Below are 21,317 nucleotides of genomic sequence, written 5' to 3'. Positions count from 1 at the left end.
CCCACTTCACCAAGACTCTCCATTATTTTTAAACATGTTCAGAAAAATGTATTACCTTAGCCAATAGTGTTTTGCCACACCCAGGAGGCCCTGCAAGCAGAACACCAGCTGGAGTAGTCAGGCCTAGAGCTTTAAACTGCTCTGGGTTCCTCACAGGTGCCTATGAAATAAGTTATCATGGTTATCTGTGACAAAAAAGCCAACATTTCAGTTACAGCTGGAAGAAAATTCATTTCTAAGCAAGTACTTTGTTCTAATGCTTTACAGGTTAAACGAATATACGCAGTCAGTCAACAGGCATTTTATTACCTTGCATTGGTAAGTATCCCCCAAAGTGGGAAAAGCATCATTATTCAGAGACAAGAGTGGTGAGGCAGTGGCACAGGGAGATGGTAAAGTCCCTGGAGGTGTTCACGAGCGATGGAGATGTGGCACAGAGGGACATGGGTTAGCAGCCATGGTGGGGATAGGCTGACAGTTGGACTAGATGATCCTAGAGTCTTTTCCAGCCTCAATGATTCTATGCTATGACAAGCAGCAAGCCTATTAAGCAGGATCAATGTTGTTTTTTTTTCCCCCCACATAGCAACTGTCTAACTAAGGTTACTGGTAGAAAACTTCTAGAATACTTAGCACTCAGTAATAATGAACATATTGAAAAATCAAATCTTGAATACAAAAAATGAAGTATACATGCATATACATATATACACGCACCAGACTTTTATGATTTGCTTTCCAATTTGTTACAAGTCTATTTTAAATGAAGATGTTGCAATATTTCTAGTTTGTAGCACGCTAGAACTCACGAGCAACACATTATAGCTTAAATAAATACAAACAAACATACATGAATAGATGGAGGTGCAAAAAAACCCTTCAAAAGTAACATTAACACATACCAGTATTGCCATGGTCAGCTCCTCCCGAACATCCTCCAGGGCTCCAATATCTGCCCATGTCACATCAGGAATTGTGACAAAGCCTTCTCTCTTGGCAGAGGGTTGCACTGATGGCAGTGCGACAATGAAATCATTCATCTCAATGCACAGCTTCTGCAGCTGATCCTCAGGCAAGGGGTCTGGCCTCTTCAGCAAATCTAAAAGTCTCTGTAATTCTTCCTTAGGGTACAGAGAAATGCAGAGAAAACATTGCACAAGTTAAGATGTTTAAAAGCTTTTTCAAGGGCTTTTTTAGAGCAATACTTTCTCCAGTTGTAATATTCATTATTATAAAACAAAGTATCATGCATAACATAGACATAGTATAACGTAACATAGAACATAAAAATAGCATTAAAGACTGACATTAATAAAAATGCTCGAGGAAAGCACTACATAAATTTATTTCAGTTAAAGCATTCAGTTGACAGACAACAATCTTGATTTAAATACTACACAAATAGAACTAACACATCTATTTTGTCCTCAATTTTTTTTCCTGCTGTTTCTCTCACAGCTCTACCAAACTGGACAATTTGTGGAATATCACGTTACATATAAATCTTTAGACCTCATAACATGCTTAGATGATAAGTGTTTATTTAATGTAATTTGATTTCAAGTTGTGAATTCATTTCCTCAGGCCGATGAGACCTGATTTTGTAACCAGGCCCTGATAAAGTTTGGGCAAATGGAAAACAGGTACAGCAAAATGCTTTCTAACACTTTCCACCCTGCAGAGCATAGCCTGCCAAGGGCTGGGGAAGACAGGTATGTAACAGTTAGTGAAAATCAATTCCTTATTAGGGAAGCTATCTGAGAAGACAGCTCATTAAAGAACACTTGTAATACAGAAAGGCCATATGAAAGCTACGTGATACTGCACCTCAAGTAAAACTAGGATTTTCACTAGAAGACAAAGGGAATAAGAAGTTGCAGAAATCCCTTTAGTTTCAACATTTTTCTCCACAGCAGAATATGGGAAAATTATCACTCTGTATTAGTTGCAACTAAGATGGCCCTGAAACTCACCACAGTGTGTGTTTTACAGAGCCCAATATTTTCTGTTAAGATCTCTCTCTTCTTTCTAACAGAAGCATTAAGAGAAACTATGAAATAGTTGAGACCAACGGATTTGTTTATTGAATTGTGCGAATTATTTTAAAAGGGTTTTATATGTTTATTTTTCTATGATAAATATAATACTACTGCTTTAATGACAATACCCTGTATTAGACCATGTCAACCTCCCGCCAGCTATCAAAATACGTCTCTGTTATGATTAGACTTCCTTATCCTCAATAATTCCTTTGATCATGGTGCTGTTGATAAAAGCAGCCACTACCTGTCCCTCCCCCTTTTCTTGTACTTACATCAGGCCCCAGGAAACGCTGGGAGGTATGCAGTATGGCCCTATTACTTTCACACAAAGGCTCTCTGCAGGTTTTTACACTGCTTTTTATTAATTACACTAACAATTTTCTTTGACAGTCCTTCTAAAACGAGAATCTGATGGCAGTGTGGACTTACAAACACTTCAACTTCTCCAAGACGAGTCTTTAGGAATCCTGCATGTAATGCATACAGTAAGCAATACGCTCAAAATTTTGAGCAATAGGGCCAAAAGCCTGTAAAGATATTCTGGTTCACTGTCCCCAGCATGTCACACACGCCACAACACTTGTGGCATAGAATATTTCCAGCACTGGAAACACTATTTTCTGCAACAGAGTTCCAGCTGTACCACAGGTTAATAGTGTCTTTCTCTGCAGCTAAAGTTGCATTTACTAATCCAACTTCTCTTTCACAGAGTTTTTAAATGCCTCTTCCTCAAACGTGAGGTAGGTACTACATACTGCGTGGGATTTAATGCACACAATCACGCAGCTGGAAGGAAAATGTAAGTGGCATAAATACTTTCAGACTTTGGCTAGCTCTAAGTCTACCAGGTTAGGGAAGACGGTCAGGCATCATGACATGTTTCAATGAGGACAAGGCAAACGGCCTGGTAAAAACTCAGTGCAAGTTTGATATTTTTACAATTCTCTTACAATTACAACAACAAATAACAAAACCCCACATTTGTAAAATATTAGCATGATTTATAGAAGATCTGTTTTTTGGGAGCCTGTAGTTCAGTCCCCTTATACAGATTATTATAAGCTAAGCTCCTGGCTTCCAAACTGATGTGCCTAAATCTAAATTTAACACTACACTGGCCACAGATGTTTAAGGATTTCTGAGCAAAGGCTTTCATAGTTGTAAAATGGCTCAGCGTTAAGACAACAGACGCAGACACTTTGGAGAACAAATACCTTAGAAGGAAGCTGTTTGGTGTTCTCTTTCACTGGGATCTCTGTTTCTATTCCCACTCCTTCTTCAGCTGTGTTTCCTCCAGCCTGCACACATTTCCTTTGCTGTTTCTCAGATTTTATCAGGACCCTGTTCACGGTGCACATAGCTGCCTCGCGACAAAGTGCCATCAGGTCAGCACCCACGTAACCTGGAGTCAGATGTGCTAACTGAAGAAAGTCAAAGGACTCAGGGAGCTTAAGTTTTCGACACAGCGTCTGAAGAATTCTGATCAAGAAGGGAAAAGAAAAGAAAAACAAAATAAAGATGAAAGTGGCCTTTTAAAAATTTTCATATGAAAAAAATTAGCAACAATTTAAGGTCTCTTGCAGCCCACATGAATTGAAGCAGTACGGTGTGTACAGTTTACAACAGCTAGAAAGTAACTAAGCTGAAAGCCACAAAGTGATGCCCCATATTTCCTTTTGGAGCATAAGCGAAAAACAACACTATCAATCAGGTAATGTCATTCAGTGGGTAAAAGCTAGTGACTGAAAAAAGAAGCAATCTGACTGTACAAGGCTTATTTATTTGGGAAAACAAGCTAAAAGGAATTTCTGTCAAGTTGCTACCTCATTCTTATGCCAAGAGCTAAAATTACTCAAGCCTATGCAGTTTCACCACTAATACAGAACAGCTCCATGTAACTGACAGCTAAGTGCTGTGCTTCCTTACACCTTTTCTTTGTTTCTAAATGATCCTTTACCTTAATACAGGGAACAAAATCCCCAAACAAAAAACACCCCAAGACAAAACAGAAAAGGAGGAAATAAGTAGCTCCTATAAGGGTATATACCCCAAGGGACATGAATACAAACAATTGTACAAAACAAAGAAATGTGAGAATGCAACTATGCTCCAACTTGTGCACAATCTCTGTTACACACAGTGGCTTATCTATTCACAACTCACACCCTCTGAGACAGTGCTGTCTCTAGGGACATCATATGTTTAACATGAACATTAGAAATGCCACAGAATCAGAGTTTTCATGAATCAGGTTCAAACTCTAACCACTTGCATGTTTTCCCACAACCAAGGAGAGGAACACAGATGTTACAGAGCTATAAATCTGCAGTGAGGTGGAATGAAAAGAGGGAAGAACGGCAGTAGTGCCGGCAATAACAAATGACAATATCAATGCTGCATGCAAAATGGTTTGCTTTTTCAACCCAGAAATAAGGTTATTTGAGCGAGAGCAACTTATCCTTTAATTTTACTTTCCTTCCCCTGATAACAAAATAAGCCACAGCTGCTTTTATACTTCTCTTCATGTGTTTTCTGCTGTTGTGGAAATCAGTAGCAAAAAAACACAGAAGACAAATATATGTTTTAAAATCTAATCTAAGGGTCACAGATTTTTTGAGTAAAAAATGCCAGTAACACACACAGCAGGATGATTGCAGCCTGGCTTAATGCCTGGACTGCTGTATTTCCACAAGAACTAGAACAGAAGAATCTGGGCCTTCTTAAAATGTGCTCAAGAGGACTAAAAGAAGTGCTATATTTAGTTTATGCTCCTAATTCAATAGTTACATAGGGAGATACGTAACCCATTAATACAACGCTAAAATGAGATTTGCATGTAAGAAAGGAAACCACTCCAAGTGTACAGCTACCAAGCCACAGAGTAGATGCATTCTTAAGTACATTTAAATCTCTTCCGTGCTTTCCAGTTTGTGCTGATATGTATGTGCATGCAGGCACAAAAAGAACTAAGCACAATAAAAGTACTTTTCCCTAATTTGTTTGTAAACCTTCAATTTTTATTATTATTTTTTAATAACGAAGAAGCTTTATCACACATACTTTTCTCTTGCTGCTTCATCTGGTATCCCTAAACAAATTTCTCGATCGAATCTCCCAGCTCGCCTCAGTGCAGGGTCCAGTGAGTCAGGTCTGTTAGTTGCTCCAATAACAAGGACCTGGGCAGTGGCAGCCACGTTATTCAAATCTAAAGGAAGGAAGGAAAGTTAGTACTCATAACCACCTTCCCAACTATATATCAGAATAAGTGTTACTCTGTTTCTGCCACACACAGTAATACTTAGAACAGCACAAAGTAACCAACAATCACACTAAGATGCTGTATATCCTTATTTCTACTGTCCAGAACAGGTGTTTTGCACAGGTAAGCAGAAACATGCATTTCAAATAATATTTGACAGATTCTCCCATTAAGTTTTTTTACATAACAGAGAGGATGTGAAAATAATGCAGTAACATCCCCTCAGATTTATTAAAAGTTTCCCACCCCCCTCACACACAGGTAAACTGTGCCAAAACATGAAAAACGATTACCACCATCTCCACTAAAGTAACCACAAGTCATTAATGAAGAAAAGCTAATTAAAGTGATAATTAGAAAGATCTTAGTTCAGTACAGAGGTTTTTGAAACTGACCATCCAAACAAGTTAGGAGCTGGGCAACAATTCTCCTCTCCATGTCCTTTGAAGCAACTTCTCTTTTTGGGGTGATTGCATCAATCTCATCAATGAAAAGGACACATGGAGCATTGAGCTACGTACAAGAATTATTAATTATTACAAAGTTACACAGGTGTGTTCTAACATTTCAAGCACTTTGCATTCATAAAAGCCAACACTAACATAAAACAATAACAATAGCATTTAATTGACATAGGATTATACCATCAAAAAGCACTTATGGTGCAAAGGAACACTTATGGAAAATACTTGAATCATCATCTAAGAAAGTCTGAATTCCCGGTCAGAAAAGCAGCGTTTGAAGCCCCAAGCATTCATTGTTACCAGGCACCAACTGCGCCATCTAGCTGTCATTCACCTTTTCTTCCTTTTAAAAAAGGACAAAGAGAACAAGCAAGCTACAAAGATTCCACAGTAAGTGCATAACATGCAGTGGAACGGCCCTTTCCCTACAGAAGTACAAAAACCAAGTGTAAAATCCACTTAAATGAATACAGTAGGTTTAAAAATTAAAATCCGTTGCTTTTCCTATTTTCTACAATGCATTTCATCTATTAAAAATAACTTTTAAGGCAACCTTTTATGAACTAATATATATAAAAAAGGTATTGAATTTTAAATACTCTGTGATCACTTATTTAATTTTGTTCTAAACAACATCTTAAGGCTTTCTGAAAATCAAAACGTCGTAGAAACCTGAAACATCATAACCTAACAGCTTCAAAATTAAGCACTTTGCCCTATTTATCACTGTTTTATACATACTCTAAACATTTGCATGCAGTTATGGGGAAAGATAGAATAAAGGAGTAGTTAGAAAACAAGAATATCCTCAGAGATTAGAAACAGAAAACTGTCCTCATCATTTTGTTTAATTAGCCATATTAACAAATAGAAAATCTGCTTTCATTCAAACTAAAATTATTTCATCCTGGTTCTCTTTGTTTCTCACAATGTCTGAAAGTCACATCTTTATCACAAGAGTTACAAATCTGAATGTTTGATACATAGCAGCTCAGTTCTCTTGTGTGTTTAATACTCATATTAAGGCAGAGCAAGACTTTAAATGCAACTTTACTTCTGCTCTTTGATATTTGTCCCAAACTTCTTACTTCATGCCTAAAGACCCAAAGCCTTAACTCAAATTCAAAGCCAAACAAAAACAACAATAAAAACCTGTAACAAAAAAAGCACAGTAAAACAGCCTGTATAATTTTTTGATTTTTAGAAATCATTCCAAGTAGCTCCAAGTGGGTAAATAATTTACGTTGCTCCCATTACATTGATACTATCTTCGGTCAAGACTTTAGAATAGTAACCTTTGTGGTCTATGACTGCATGACAGTACAGTGGAATTCTGGTCACAGAAATGGAGACACTGTAGCTTTTGTGCAGCAATATAAAGATTGTCACTAATAATTCACTCAAATTCAAACCCAGCAACGAAGTGTGAATCTCTACGAAGAAAAGGGCAAACAACTCAATGTGATTTCCAATGGGTGCCTTACCACGGCCTGATCAAACAGTTCTCTCAGTTTCTGCTCAGATTCTCCTGATACTCCAGACACCATCTCTGTTGCTGCCACTTTCAGCATTGGGAGCTCAAGTTCCTGAAAGAAACGAGGAACACTGTACAGTATTACCAGAGGGAAGGAATGTTGGTTGTCCTAAAGGATAAATATTTCCCAATACAACATCTTTTACACCTGAAGATTTTGTATTCAAGAATAAATCTGAAAGTGCCTTTTAAAAAGATAATTAATAACCTCAATTTAAAAACAGTTTTAAGACATTTTGCTGTATGACTAGAACTGAATACAAAAGCCAAGTTTGCTATGGTAATTTTAACCAAAAGTGCCTTCCATGTATAGTCTTCCCGTTACTCATGCCTATACTGCAATCCTGCGAATGTATCAGCACAATTAATTCACTTACATCCCTTCTTCATAGGAGGTCCCATAAAGTACAAATGCAGACGGAATTTAAACTAAGGAAGTGAAAATGAATGTAGTTTGGACTAAGAGAAGAAGCAGAGAAAAGAGATAAAGAGGAAAAGACCTACTCTATGATGAAAGAGGGTTATTTCTTCTTTCTAAACATAATTAAGAAAGGAAAAAGCTAAATTTAGAGCTATCTTACTCCAGCAATTGCCTGTGCAAGTAGTGTCTTTCCACATCCTGGTGGTCCATGTAGAAGAAAACCACGAGGTGGAACCACACCTAAGTGGAGATAGACTTCAGGATGACGAACATGAATCAGCATCTTGCATATTTCCTATTAAGAACAAGAGAGAGATCTCCATTTAAATTGAGAAGGAAAAAAAAAAGTATTAAAATTGACAAAAATAAATAAATAATATTATAAATGGTTAATATCATACACAGACCAAAACAAAAAGAACTTTGGTTTATTAATACAGTGTTAGTGACTGCTTTCAGAAAAAGCGATCAAAGGAAAAAAAAAAAGAATAGCAACTCTGCTGCTGTTGGTATAAGCAACTATTCTTAGTGCCACACAGATGAATTCTGATAGACTTCTCATTTGTCATTTTTCACACGATGTTTTAATCAACACTTAAACTAACCTTCAAAGTTTCATCATTGCCTCCTACATCCTCAAACTTCACTGATGGGTGGTACAGCTCTGGTCCCTTACTTTTACCTGTTCAGGAGAAAATAAGTCATGCAAATTTAGACAAAGCGTAATCAGTTACTAATATAAAACAAAAAAGATCTCAGCCTCAACAGTTAGCTAAGTACATGGAGCAGTATTGTTTTTGGTAGCACATACAAGCCTGGAATATGTTTTAGTGCAACATAAAGGCTAAGCCTATTAACCACATACTTGAGGTCACTTCTTTGTACCTCAGAAAAGTAACAGTTCTCTAGAATGGATTCCACAGTCACCCACCATCATCTCTCTGTTTAGAGCAGCATGCCAAAAACAACTTCTCACCTTTCCCTTTAAGTAAGACGGATTCAATTTCTTTATCTACATCTGGAAATTCTTCTTTTTTCCTTTTTGCTCTTTTACCCTTTGCCTTCTTTTTTTCACTTTCCAAGACAGAAAATTCTGTTGATTTCTAATGTATAAAAACAGAATAATATAGCCAGTCAGTGAATTCCTGCAAATACTTCAAAGAACAAAACATCATAGTGTCTATGATGCTTAACATAAACATTATTTAGATTTAAATTTTGCCTTGTTTTTTTTTTTTTTTTTTAAATTATTATTTTTAGGAGCTAATTATATGAGTCACATTTTTGCTAGGAGTACATACTCATAACCAAATTACAACAACTAAAGAACCCTCACCATCTGATCTAATCAAGGGATAATTTGTCGAATCTACCTATTCAATAAACACTTCGTCTATTCAAAAGGTAGCTGTAAATGCAGTTATTCCTTCATTAAAATAAAATACACAATAAAATTAAATGTTATTTCCTACAAAGAAATAGAGCTTCCAATAGCTAAACAAAGGGGTTTCTTTTTGGAAAAAAAAAAAAAAGAAAAAAAGAAAAAAAAACAGCAAAACACATGGAGAAAAATCACAAAGTGAGCAGTAGGTTTGGATAGGAGGTACCTTCTATTTTTAACTGCATTATACAGCAATACATTTCCAAGCCCTTTCAATTCCCCCAATCCTCATCCATCCAAACAATCTGTCCAGGCTCACTGAAACTAGCCACTAAGGGAGACCACATGCTATGGCTACAGCAAAGAACATGCTTGGTGACTAATAATACTGGTCATTGGCAAATGGAATAAATAATAATTAAGTTCCACTTACCTTTCCCTCACTAGGGGCACTAATTTAGTAGGACTACTTAGTAGTAGTCCTACTACTAAGGACTACATCTTTCCCCAAAATTATACAAGAAAGTTTTCTTAACTATTGGATTGAAATTTGCCAGAAGGTTCAAAAATCACTTCTGACATGACAGATCAACACCCTAAGCCTCATCTTCCTTAGAAATCGAGCCAAAAATTTGTAGTCTACTAGGCTCAAGCCAATCTTCCCTTCTATTTAAGATTTCTGCATTTAATAAAGCATGCATATTTGTAATAAAAGTAATTTTAAAAATCCACAAAGACAGACAGTCCTTTTGGTCTCAGTATCTATCTTCGGAAGCCTGTTAAATTACATAGGAATTTATAGCCATACCTGCTACCTAAATCACATTGGGTTTGTAAAATACAATACCTCAGAAACCACTTTCTTCTCATCTCCTTCTCCATCCTCAGAAAGGTCAATGAAAAAGTCTTTCCCACTTGGAGTCTTATCGATGAACCAGCCACCTTTAGAGATGCGCGTTTCAACCTGAGATGCTGGTGAAAGGGTGCTTGTTTGAGGAGCTGTTTGCACAGGAGTGGAGGTTTCCATTGGTTCATTTTTTGGAGTGGCTAGAACAGAATCAGGATTTCCTTTCTTGTATAAGGCCATCAGGGAACTGTTCATATGATTTGTAGACTGCAAATTCATGTATTTTAAAAGAAAATAAACAGAAAACAAAGGTTATAATTTGGGTTACATATATTAAGAAGCCAATGAAAAGTATTCCATAAACATCAGTCAGTATTAACCTCACTGGAAAAGTAATTGTATATTTTCCATCACACTCCACTTGAGGTCAAACAACCACAGACAAAACTACATCTGCTGGTTGAACAGGCAACAGCCTTTATGTTTTACCCCAAAACAACCCATTAATTAGCTAACAGTTATAATTTCAGTAATAGTCAGATGTGTCAATTCCTTCAATCACTTCAATCATTTGATAGCCAACTCTTCTGGCCCTCCAGCATGCTTTCTTCAAGAGTGATTCCTCACCACAGCTTCTTCTTTTACTGCCAGAAGGTAGCCAACTTTTAGCACTATTTTTAAACTTCCACTGCAATTTTACAAAAAACAATCACGTGTTACATAAATACAAGAAATCATAATTTAATATAACTTACTAAATCTTCTGGATAATCATCATCGTCAGAGTCCTCTGTGGAACTTCCTATAGTCCTTTACATGGTAAGAAGACAAAAACATGATGTATCAGAGAAAAAAATGAAAGAGAGATACACGCACAAAACAGAACAAATGCAATTTTCACAACATTGTTCCCTGCAATTAAGAAATGCAGGATAAGAGTGAAAACAAACTGTGTTCTAAATTTACTACTGTAAAGAGTCTAAAAACGCGATGGGTTGGATCAATGTGGTATCCTAGCTGAAAGACAGTCAGGATAGGGATGTGGCACCAATGTGATTCAGCTCACCCCGAAGCCACATAATCACCAAGGCTAGCACAAGGGAAGCTACTGTAAATCACTGCTGAATTATAGTAGTCCTTCTGATTACAGTGTCTTAATTGTTCTTGAGATCCTTGACATTTATCACAGGTTAGAAAACACGATCTTCCCTGAGATTATGCATAGATTTAGGAGTCAGGAATCTTAATGCCAACCTCCCTGCTGGCTACGATTTACTCAGAACAGCTTCTCCTGTAGCCTTCTCCTCCAGATTTAGATAATATTTATAACACAATATCAAAGATTAAAAACAAAACAAAACAAAGGAACTTAAACATACAGAAAACTATCAGGAAGTCACAAGGATATCCAGTAATTCAGGGCCATACCTTTACCACAGCAGAGAAACTGTGATTTACTCTTTAACATATGCTTGGAAGACAAGCCTACAGGAAATTAAGGACAGGCCTACAACCTTTGAACTACCAAAACTTAATAATACAGAGACAGAAAGCTTTAAAGAAAAGCTAAATATTAAGGGCAGTGTTAAAGTTATCAAATGGTAAAAATTCTTCTTACTCATTTCTCTTGTGTTCATGCCTTGCTCTTTTTGCCAAATGTTCTGCCTCTAAAGCTGTTAAATCTTCTTTTTTTTTTTCATTGCTGATTATTCCAAACACTGAAGAAAAAGTTTAAGCACGTTAGCCAAACAACCAAAGTATAACCAAAATTCTGGCACTGCGGGCACAATACTGACAGAATTACCTTTTGCAACTTGTATTCTAAAAGCATTTCGTTTTCTTCGTCCATATTCAGTACTGAAAAAAAAGAAAACCAACAAAACGTCATGCATTATAAGTTGGTAGCCAAAGTGCAATTTTGGCTTAGTAAGAATTTTGCACAAATTCTTACTAAGAACCAGCCTGATCGCATGATTATTTTTTTCTTAAGGCCAGAATAAATCATTCACCAGGATGAAAACAACATCAGAATACCTCAATCTCTAAGGGGATGTTTAGTAAAAATTAAGCAGCCACCTCATCTGCCTGCACCCAGGTGTTATTTTCTTCTATCTTTCCAGCTCTGTAGGGTAAGGATTAACATGTTGTAATGCACCTGTAGTTCTTCAACAACAGTTGAATCACGAAGCTAACGTAATAATATAATGTAAGCTAGTTGATATATCAGCAGAGGAAAACAGGGGAGCAGAAACAATCTTACTGTTCCAATACCTCAACAACTGACAAAGAAAGTAACACAAGATTAGAATTTTGACAGCACACAAATACAGAATGATACGTTTTATATCCCGAGTGTGGAATATAAGGACACAGATCCTTGCTCACCTGTAGGTTTTCTGCAGATCAGAGGCCAGGATCCCAATGTCCACATAATGACCGCACTTGCTGCTTGCGAGGTACTGAAATGAGACACAGAATCACAGAACGGCCAGGGTTGGAAGGGACCTCAAGGATCATGAATCTCCAACCATTCTGCCACAGGCAGGGCCACCAACCTCCACATTTAATACTAGACCAGGCTGCCCACGGCCCCATCCAGTCTGGCCTTGAACACCTTCAGGGACGAGGCATCCACAACCTCTCTGGGCAGCCTGTTCCAGCACCTCACCACTCTCTCTGTAAAGAACTTAGACACGTTTGGAGGCGAATCAGACCTGGTCACTCACGTCACCAGAGCAGCCGCACGGAAGCTGCCTGCTCGAGGCTCGGCAGTCACAACGAGGCCGGGCACAGCTCCGAGCCGTCCCGCCCGCGAGCGAAGCTTCCACAAACCCATGCGGGCTGCGGCGGAGGGAGCGGCGCGGTCTGCCCCTCATCGATGGGCCGTGGAGGCAACCGCGCCTTTTCTCCTTCCCTCCGCTCGCTCGGCACCATCCTAAGGCCGGAGCGGCGGCAGGAAGCACAACGACGAGACGAGGCCTCTCCCCCCGCGCGCTCCTCCCGCGGCCCGTCCCGCTCCCCGGGGCCGAGGGAAGAGGCGAGGCACGGACCTGCTTCACGCGCTGCTTCAGCCGCAAATCCACGAAGGAGCCCGGCCGGCTCCGCATCGCCGCCGCGCGCCCGCCCCTGGGCCGGCTGGACTCCTCTTCCCGGCGTGCCCGGCGGCGGGGCGGGTCCTGCGGGACCCGGGCGGGGCGTACGGCGGCCGGGAGGTCGGCGGGATGGAGTCGGTGGTCTTCATCTTCTCGCTTATCGACTGCTGCGCTCTCATCTTCCTTTCCGTCTACTTCGTATCCTTCTGCGGTCGGGTCGGGGCCGCAACGCGCCGGGTCGGGACCGCACCCGACGGAGGCCGGGCTCTGTGGCGGCTGCGAGGGGCGGGCGGAGCGGGCCCGGCCTCGCGGCGCGGAGGGACCTCGGGACGGGGCTCTGGGGGGGTGCTGAGCTCCTGGAAACCGCGCGGGGCTCGGCGGCTGCGGCGGTGCGCGGTTGGGAAGGGCGCCCGGCGGGGCGGGGTGCGGTGTGCTCCTCGTTCTGCCTCTCGTGCTCCCGGCTCTTAATGCTGAAATGCTTAATGCTTGTGGCTCGGAAAGCAAATGGTGTCCTGGGCTCCATCAGAAGAGGGGTGGCCAGCAGGGACAGGGAGGTGATTGTCTCCCTCTACTCTGATCTTGTGAGGCCCCATCCGGAGTACTGCGTCCAGCTCTGGAGCCCCCAGTACAAGAAAGACAGGGAGCTGTTGGAGAGGGTCCAGAGGAGAGCCATGAACATGATCAGGGGATTGGAGCACCTACCCTGTGAGGACAGGCTGAGGGAGCTGGGCTTGTTCAGCCTGGAGAAAAGAAGGCTGTGGGATGACCTCATTGCAGCCTTTCAGTACCTAAAGGGAGCCTACAAACAGGAGGGGAATCAACTCTTTGAAAGTATGATAACTGCTGGACAAGGGGAAATGGTTTTAAGTTGAGGGAAGGAAGATTTAGGCTGGATGTCAGGGGGAAGTTCTTTACAGAGAGAGTGGTGAGGTGCTGGAACAGACTGCCCAGAGAGGTTGTGGATGCTCCGTCCTGGAGGTGTTCAAGGCCAGATTGGATGGGGCCCTGGGCAGCCTGGTCTAGTATTAAATGTGGAGGGTTGGTGGCTCTGCATGTGGCAGGGTGGTTGGAGATTCATGATCCTTGAGGTCCCTTCCGACTCTGGCCATTCTGTGATTCGATGATTCTGTGAAATTGTCGAGTGTGCCTCCCTGCTCTGCTTTCGGCCTCGAGCTGAACTTTGTCCAATAGCTGCCAGTGGAGAAGTGCCATAAAGTCATTGAGGCTGATAGCGAAGCGCAGCCTAAACCTGTGCCGCAGGGAGGGCTGAGCAGGGCTGATGGAAATGTGCCTGTGGCAGGTGTGCTGAGGAACGGCCATCTGCGCCCAGGGCACAATGCTCTCCACAGCTTCCTGCATGCAAATGTAGAATCGTAGAAGATCCCGAGCTGAAAGGGCCTCATAAGGGTCGCTGAGTCCAGCTGCTGGCTCCACCCAAAATCCCAACCCTGTGTCTGAGAGCAGTGCCCACATGCCCTTTGAACTCCGACACTGGGGCTGTGCCCACCGCCCTGGGCAGCCTGTTCTGTGCCCACCGCCCTCTGGGCAGAACTCTGTGCTGATATCCAGCTTGAACCTCTCCTTGAGTGCCTGAGTATTCTGACTTAGGGCACAGTTGTTCCTTATCGCTACCTTCAGATAATTACGCTATCAGATTTGGAATGCGACTACATCAACGCGAGGTCTTGCTGTTCAAAACTCAATAAAGTAAATGATTATTCTTTGCATTTAGTGGGGTTTTAAAAAAACCAATCTGGCATCTCCGCATCACAAATAACAAAAAGCTAATGTATATCTGAAGAGCCTGGATTGGTGATTCTTCTTCAAAGTGTTTATCCTTTATTTCAGTCTGCCTGTCTTTGTCAGGTCGCTGTCTGTCAGTAAGTTAGTCCCCAGAGGCTGTTCTGCTGGCTGTCAGAGCTCGGAGGTGGGCTGCTATTCTGAATTCATTCTGGCACTTGAACTTTATTCATCACAGAGCTTTTCAGCTTTCCTCTGTGTGCGTGTGCCACCAAGTAGCGATGTCTGCTTGTGGCTGAACTCAGGGATTCTTACAGCAGCTGTCTTTGACACTTGTATGTAGTTCCAAACCTCCTGAACAGCGGAGAGTTTTGCTGGGATTAAAAAAAAAAAAAAAAAGTACTACAATTTTAATCAAATCCACTTTAAACTGTTTTGCTAAATCAGTACGACATTCACATATGTCTGTTTGCTCTGATTCAAAGGTATTTGCTAAACATAAGAACAATACAGGATACTCTCAAGCCAAAAATGTGTTCTTGCTAGAGGCTGACCCAGTTCACCCATGTCTGTTTTCATATTGGTCCATGTTCTTATTTATACCATGCCTGAAGGTGTTTGTATGTCCTGTGTCTGCAGGTTTTAGTTATCTGCTTCTTACATTCCTACATCAAGCATTCTTTGCAGTGATTTCAGATGAGCTCTGCATACTTTCTTATTTTCTTTAATGTTTGTGTAATATAGCTGTGATTGAACGGCTGCTACGTTTCATTCTAGAAATCACTGTGTTAAATATAGAACCTCTGTTTTAGTACCTTAGGGCATGATTTTTGGCTTACTCATGTGGAATCTGATTGAAGGTATTAATTTCCCCACATTGTGATGAAATCACATGCCTCCATGAGTTTTCTCAGTTTGATATGGTTAGAACTGGATGATGCAGATTTTTATTTCAGAAAGGAATTTGCATTTGTCTATGTAACTTTATTTTCCCTTTTATTTTTTTTATTTTATTTATTATTTTTTTTTTTTTTACAGTGGGTTGTCCCTGAGGTGATTGGCCATGCTGTTGTCACTGTATTAATGCTTATTTCATTGCACTGGTTCATCTTCCTCCTTAATTTGCCAATAGCAACGTGGAATATATATCGGTAAGTGCAAATGATTTTGTGTGCTTTTCATTCACTGTTAGTAGTTCAGCTTTAAGACTAGCATGAATGTAATATATCTTAATGAAACATTTCAGTTTCTTGAGCTCTTAAGTCTCCACAGATCTAACTAATGAGGCTCTCCTCTCTTTGCAGTTAATATTAGAAGAAACACAGCAGAGTAAAGCATATGAAGCTTTTGGCTTTTGTTTGCAATTCTTTCTAATGAACAGATTCTAAATCAAGATTGACAAATCTTGATAGTAAACAGTTCCTAAGTTTGAAGGAAGTAACAGCATGTTAGTTGGGGTTATGAAGTACTGCTGCAGGCACAGTTGCTACTGTCTTTCATTCTTTACCTATGTGTCTGAGAGTGATAGCAGCACAAAAGTACATAGCCTGGCTGGTGGCTATAAAATCATCCACTTGGTTATTCCCAGCACCCACCTTTGTGTATAGTTCAGTTTCTTCCCCTCACTTGCTTTATCTACTAGAATTTTGGGGTCCACCATTTGGAAAGGTTTCCATATTAGTCTCTTTATGACAGCTGTCTGTGGTACAGGTCTTCACACACCGAGCTGTCTGCTGCCTTGGAATGGTTTGCTTCCCAGTAGAGCTTTGCATGTGGCAACATTGGGGTGGACGGTTCAAATGTGTGCCATTTTTATCATTTTGAAGTGTGTGATATCACTTGATGTGCACAGAATTGAGTCCTAAGGGCTGTTTATCCTGATGAAACTGAATATGGATTTTTGGCAAATCATTCCCTGTACTACAGGCAATTAACAGACCAAAAGTGTAAGGCTTAAAAAGTTAGTTGTAATTCTTGTTTCTGCACACTTGCTAGGATTGACTGTTTGCTGGGACAGTTTGGGTCGTTGGTTAAATAAAACAGGGTTTTGTAGCTCTTGTGAGAGAGGAGATTTCTTTCCTATTATCCTAACTGTTCTGTGGAACTGTAACTCCATAAGTGTCTTTTCTGCAAAAGGCTTCTAACAAAGATCTCAAATGTTTCTCCGTTGAAGAAACATGAGGTGCTTTGTGGTTAATTGCTGCCTAAAGACCCACGTGGGGATAGTTTTGTTTGGCCACCTGTGTGTACAGCTGTATGCTTGTGCAATGCTGTTGCACCAAATGACTGATGTTGCCTTTGGTATCTGCTGCTGAGTGTAGTGTTACTATGTTTCTTTTAGAGTAGCTTGTTTCTACAGGGACACTAGAGTGTCAATGCGTTTGCTTTGAATCTGAGAAGATTTCTTACACTAGTTTCCCCTTTGCTACTTCCTTTCGCTTATGCTAATGTGTAAAGTAGCCTCTTGTTTTCTCACCCAGACCTGTCAGAAGGAATTCTGCAAACTAATGATGCAGAGATCACCATTTCCACACTTCAGACAGAAAGTGAATGCTGTCTTTTTTAATTGACAGCTCTCATATTTGTTATTCACAATACCCTAAAATCTAGGTTTATTTCCTCAATTCTAGATGTGCAATACACTTATTAAATGAATATGACAATGTGATACTTTGCCTATCCTGATAGAGGATGTCAAAATGTTAGTTAGGGCTCTACTGTTAATCCTGCCTCCTTTCTGAGGATCAAAGGCTTTCACCCACACTGGCAGCCTGGACTATCACATCCACAGTGAAGGTGATACAGCTTGATTAAAAACAAGTGTGTTTAGTGTTAGAGAGGGAATCTGATGATTTGGGGTAAAACTTCAGTTTGCATCAGTTATTTAAAGGATGAATGGTACAGTAGTCAGAAAAATCTTGGATTGTAAAATAGTTTGAGCACAGTAAAGAGAGGGGGTGTCAGTGACTAAGCTAGGATCAAGTGGGAACAGATTAAGTCTAAACCTGTTATCATGAGCTACAAACTTCCAGCACCAGGTGGGTGTGTTTGAATCTTCTCTTTATGTTACTGTATTTCAAGAAGTAATTTCTGGAATAAATGTTGCATGAATTTAGAGAGACTTAAATTATTCTACTCCAGAATGAGAACACCAATCCAAACAACAGTGTTGATGGTGAAGAAAGCTGTGCTTTGTAGTTATCTAAGTACCTCCTATTATTGAAGTGATTGTTGTAATATGTGGGAGAGTGTTCTTTGGAGGTTCTTTTGTTGTCATTCTCCACGCATATAAAGAAAATCTAAAAGTGTGCTGTTCACAGAGCTTGCTTTTTGCTCCAGGTCTAAGACCAGGAGTTAAATTGGAGTGCAGAAGGAATGTTTTCCTAGAAAGATAAAACCTTTGTGAGATGTAGGTGAAATGATGGCAATACTGTTCTAGACTGGACTCAGCTGGCTTGCATTTGTTCTCTTGAGAAATGCTTATGACAAATAAACATGCTGTTTCTTGAATTTCAACAGGACACAAATCTTTATTTTGCTGCTTTATTCTTCCTTTGGATTACATTCAACTTTGTTTCACTCAGCTTGTGTTCTTATGTGGATTCAGGCATTAGTACTGAAGCTCTCCAGTTCTGCTCAGTCTTTCGACCTGTAGGCCACAGGAAAGCTGTGTCTTTGCTGAGATAACGCAGCACAGTTGTACAAAAGACAGAAATAATATGCAGATCCTTTGTCTTATCTTGTTTTGACCATTGGAATTTGTGATAACCTACATACATCTTGATTATTATTATTATTATTATTTTTTAACTAAGTCATTTAATTCTTTTTTTTTTTTTTTTTTTCCAGTCTCTTTCATTTAATACATCTGTCCACCACGGATAGATGTTTTCTTCCTAACACTGAGTAATCACAAACAGCAATGAAAATGCACTGGCATTGGATATAACTGGAAACTCTCCCACTTGTACATAGGAAGCTGGGCTAATCCTCCAATTCTTTCTGGATTGCAATGGCAGAGTTATTTGCAATATCCTGAGACCAAAATAGAATTGAAAAAATGCTCCCATTTGCTTTACTGCACAACAACTCTTTGGATGAAAGTCCCTTCTGTGCAAAGTCTTCCTCGCTCATTCCCTGATACGCCCCGTGCTTTAACAACTCTACTTTTCTGTTCTTGGTGGTTTTTTTTTTCTTTCAGGTTTATTATGGTGCCAAGTGGAAACATGGGGGTATTTGATCCCACAGAGATCCATAACCGAGGACAACTGAAATCACACATGAAAGAAGCTATGATCAAGCTAGGCTTTCATCTGCTCTGTTTCTTCATGTACCTTTACAGGTTTGTTGCAAAAATGGCTCTCAGAGAACAAAGGAATTGTCTACCAACTATTTTTACCTCCTCTATTCTGCTCGTATAATTGCTGATGTTCATAATTGTCTTATCTTCTTGCATCCTGCTGAGCTTCAGTGATGTATTTTGACTGCCAGCTGCAAGCATATCGTATGCCTTTATTCTTTCTGATCAAACATTGCTTGGAAAGTCAGACTAGTTCTTAATCTCAAAATAATGACAAATACGACAAAGATTTGCATGATTTTAGCACTTAGAGTAAGTGGCCTATTTAGAAAAAGTTTAATTAGAGTTTATTTTACAAGTTCTATTTGAGAAAATAAAGTTCATCAGGTTAAGTTAAAACCTGATGAGTTCTGTGATGGGGCTACCTACAATCAGAGAGGAGAACTGCTGTTTTCTACTGCAGTCCTTCATAAATAAATCAAGTACTGTAGCTGCCTTGACTTTCTATTACAGAATCAAGTACTGTTCCTACCTGCTTGTGCTTCAGTAATACACTGGTCTCATGTTTTCTGTTTTATCACAGTATGATTCTGGCTTTGATAAATGATTGAGAAGTTGAAAAAGAACCATTAGCTGCCAAATTGGGTCATCACTCCAGTGACTGGTTATGGAGCCACAGCCACCTACCGAACATACCTAGATCAGTGGCATCATGCAGTATATTTTTCTTCTTTGAACAAGAAATATTTTCCTGTATTTTTAACATAAAATATTTTCAAAAGACATTGGATTTGTGTAGCAGTTTTTGTTCCTTTTTCTTTAATAACTCAAAGTGCTGTAGCTGTTGCTATTGTAAGGTGAAATCCTTGCTTATAAAACTTACAGGAATAAAATGGTGAGATGAGAACACAGTTGAACAGCTCAGGCGGACAGTAGTACCAGTTCTAGAACAAATTTAAGTGTAGTTCTGATGTCTGCTGCTTACTGAACGGCGGCAGGACATGCCTCTGGCTGTCAAGCTGACTGAGTAGGGCCTAGGTTGAAGCGTCCCTTGGAATATATATTTCAAAGTGGAGCACTAGCACATCTTTGTGTCACTTTGTTTTGTTCCACTACCTTTTAGCTGGAAAAGGAAGTTGTGCTTTTCTCACTTCCCCTCCCTCTCTTCCCACCCCCCAACTGTACCAAGTGTTTTATTTGGAGGGATTAAGGTTGCTTTGTGACACTTGTGTGTAAGAGTGAAGAACTTGTATTGCTACAGATAAATGTAACACCTGTAAAACAAGTAACACTTGACTTTCAGCTGTTTTTTTTTTTTTTTTTTTTTTTTTTTTTGTCATTGAAATACATCACGGCCTTCTGCATCAAGTAAACAGTAGAACACAAGGCAATCCAGAGGCCCTAGCTGCTCTGTAAACCTGCTGTAGCCATAACCAGGAGATGAATCACAAATAATTCTACCTAGAGGAGGTGGTCTGGTAAGCCATAACTCAGATCTCCTCACAGTTCTGTTGTGATTCTGCTACAAAGACACAAAGTTTAAATTCTTTTTGTGCAGCTCTTACATCAGTGCTACGTACATAAAACAGAGTCTGTACCCTCACTATCCAACAACTGTCTTTGGTCTTTTTATATGTTCGTTAAAAGATTTTCTGGAAACATACATGTCAAATGTAGTATTTCAAAAATATGGGTGTGTAATTAAGTTCTAGAATTCATGAGTGCTAAGTACTTGTCATTCTCTCTTGTACAGCTACAGTTAGAGTGTATTGGCCTTAATCTGTGTGCGACAGCTTGATTTGTTGTTTTTTTTTTTTTGTTTTGTTTTTGTTTGGTTGGTTTCGGTCAGGCAGGAAAAAGACAACATTGAAGCTCAATTGCTGTAGCTAACTTACATTCAGTGTTTGTTCTGGGGTAAGTTTGGCCCTCAGCTTATGATAGATGGAACCCAAGTTAAGCTGTTGCAAATATGAGGAACTATGCATGCTCCATAGAAAACAACTAGGAAATAGCTACCACAGCTGCATGTCAGTTCTGCTCGACACCACCCAAAACCAAACTCCAGAAAATACTGCCTTGTAAAGCTGAACCTGAGAGAGGATGTAGGTCAGTAAAAAAAAAAAAAAAGAGAGAGAGAGAGAGAGAAAAAGCACTTCAAAGGAGAAAGTCAGTAATTTTTTTTGTAACTTAATTGCCTACTCTTTAAGCTATCTTACTTATCTGCAAAGACAATTTAA

The 21,317-nt window shown here is 39.8% G+C and overlaps 2 protein-coding genes across 4 annotated transcripts in view; one reads left to right on the top strand and one right to left on the bottom strand.

The window, feature by feature from the left end:
- Window positions 1–13,129, bottom strand: part of NVL (nuclear VCP like) — a 30,012-nt gene extending 16,883 nt beyond the window's left edge. For all 3 annotated transcript variants that reach the window (XM_085219153.1, XM_085219151.1, XM_085219152.1), the window contains exons 1-15: window positions 12,999–13,129; window positions 12,334–12,407; window positions 11,753–11,805; window positions 11,567–11,666; window positions 10,704–10,758; window positions 9,949–10,215; window positions 8,697–8,823; window positions 8,326–8,402; window positions 7,881–8,015; window positions 7,250–7,351; window positions 5,697–5,814; window positions 5,103–5,247; window positions 3,257–3,521; window positions 903–1,121; window positions 56–160 (exon numbers count right to left, since the gene is read on the bottom strand). In XM_085219153.1, the coding sequence (XP_085075279.1) occupies window positions 56–160; window positions 903–1,121; window positions 3,257–3,521; window positions 5,103–5,247; window positions 5,697–5,814; window positions 7,250–7,351; window positions 7,881–8,015; window positions 8,326–8,402; window positions 8,697–8,823; window positions 9,949–10,215; window positions 10,704–10,758; window positions 11,567–11,666; window positions 11,753–11,805; window positions 12,334–12,407; window positions 12,999–13,055 (1,899 nt within the window). In that variant the 5' untranslated portion in view covers window positions 13,056–13,129. The remainder of the gene's footprint in view (window positions 1–55; window positions 161–902; window positions 1,122–3,256; window positions 3,522–5,102; window positions 5,248–5,696; window positions 5,815–7,249; window positions 7,352–7,880; window positions 8,016–8,325; window positions 8,403–8,696; window positions 8,824–9,948; window positions 10,216–10,703; window positions 10,759–11,566; window positions 11,667–11,752; window positions 11,806–12,333; window positions 12,408–12,998) is intronic.
- Window positions 13,104–19,865, top strand: CNIH4 (cornichon family member 4). Its single transcript, XM_085219157.1, has 5 exons — window positions 13,104–13,238; window positions 14,679–14,747; window positions 15,819–15,931; window positions 18,982–19,122; window positions 19,664–19,865. The coding sequence occupies exons 1-5, from the start codon at window positions 13,170–13,172 to the stop codon at window positions 19,689–19,691; spliced, it is 420 nt and encodes a 139-aa protein (XP_085075283.1). The 5' UTR covers window positions 13,104–13,169; the 3' UTR covers window positions 19,692–19,865.
- The last annotated feature ends 1,452 nt before the right edge of the window (window positions 19,866–21,317 follow it).

The sequence above is a fragment of the Meleagris gallopavo genome, chromosome 2 (genome assembly GCF_905368555.1).
Source record: "Meleagris gallopavo chromosome 2, MGAL_WU_HG_1.1, whole genome shotgun sequence".
Taxonomy (NCBI): domain Eukaryota; kingdom Metazoa; phylum Chordata; class Aves; order Galliformes; family Phasianidae; genus Meleagris; species Meleagris gallopavo.
Note: the sequence above shows the minus strand (reverse complement) of the source record. Positions and strands in the feature narration are given on the sequence as shown.

Excerpts from the sequence above, each read along its gene's own strand:
- CNIH4 (XM_085219157.1), top strand. The coding sequence starts at position 13,170 with ATGGAGTCGGTGGTCTTCATCTTCTCGCTTATCGACTGCTGCGCTCTC. Across the intron at positions 13,239-14,678 it reads TCTTCCTTTCCGTCTACTTC|ATAATTACGCTATCAGATTT; the intron begins GTATCCTTCTGC and ends CGCTACCTTCAG. Across the intron at positions 19,123-19,663 it reads TTCTTCATGTACCTTTACAG|TATGATTCTGGCTTTGATAA; the intron begins GTTTGTTGCAAA and ends GTTTTATCACAG.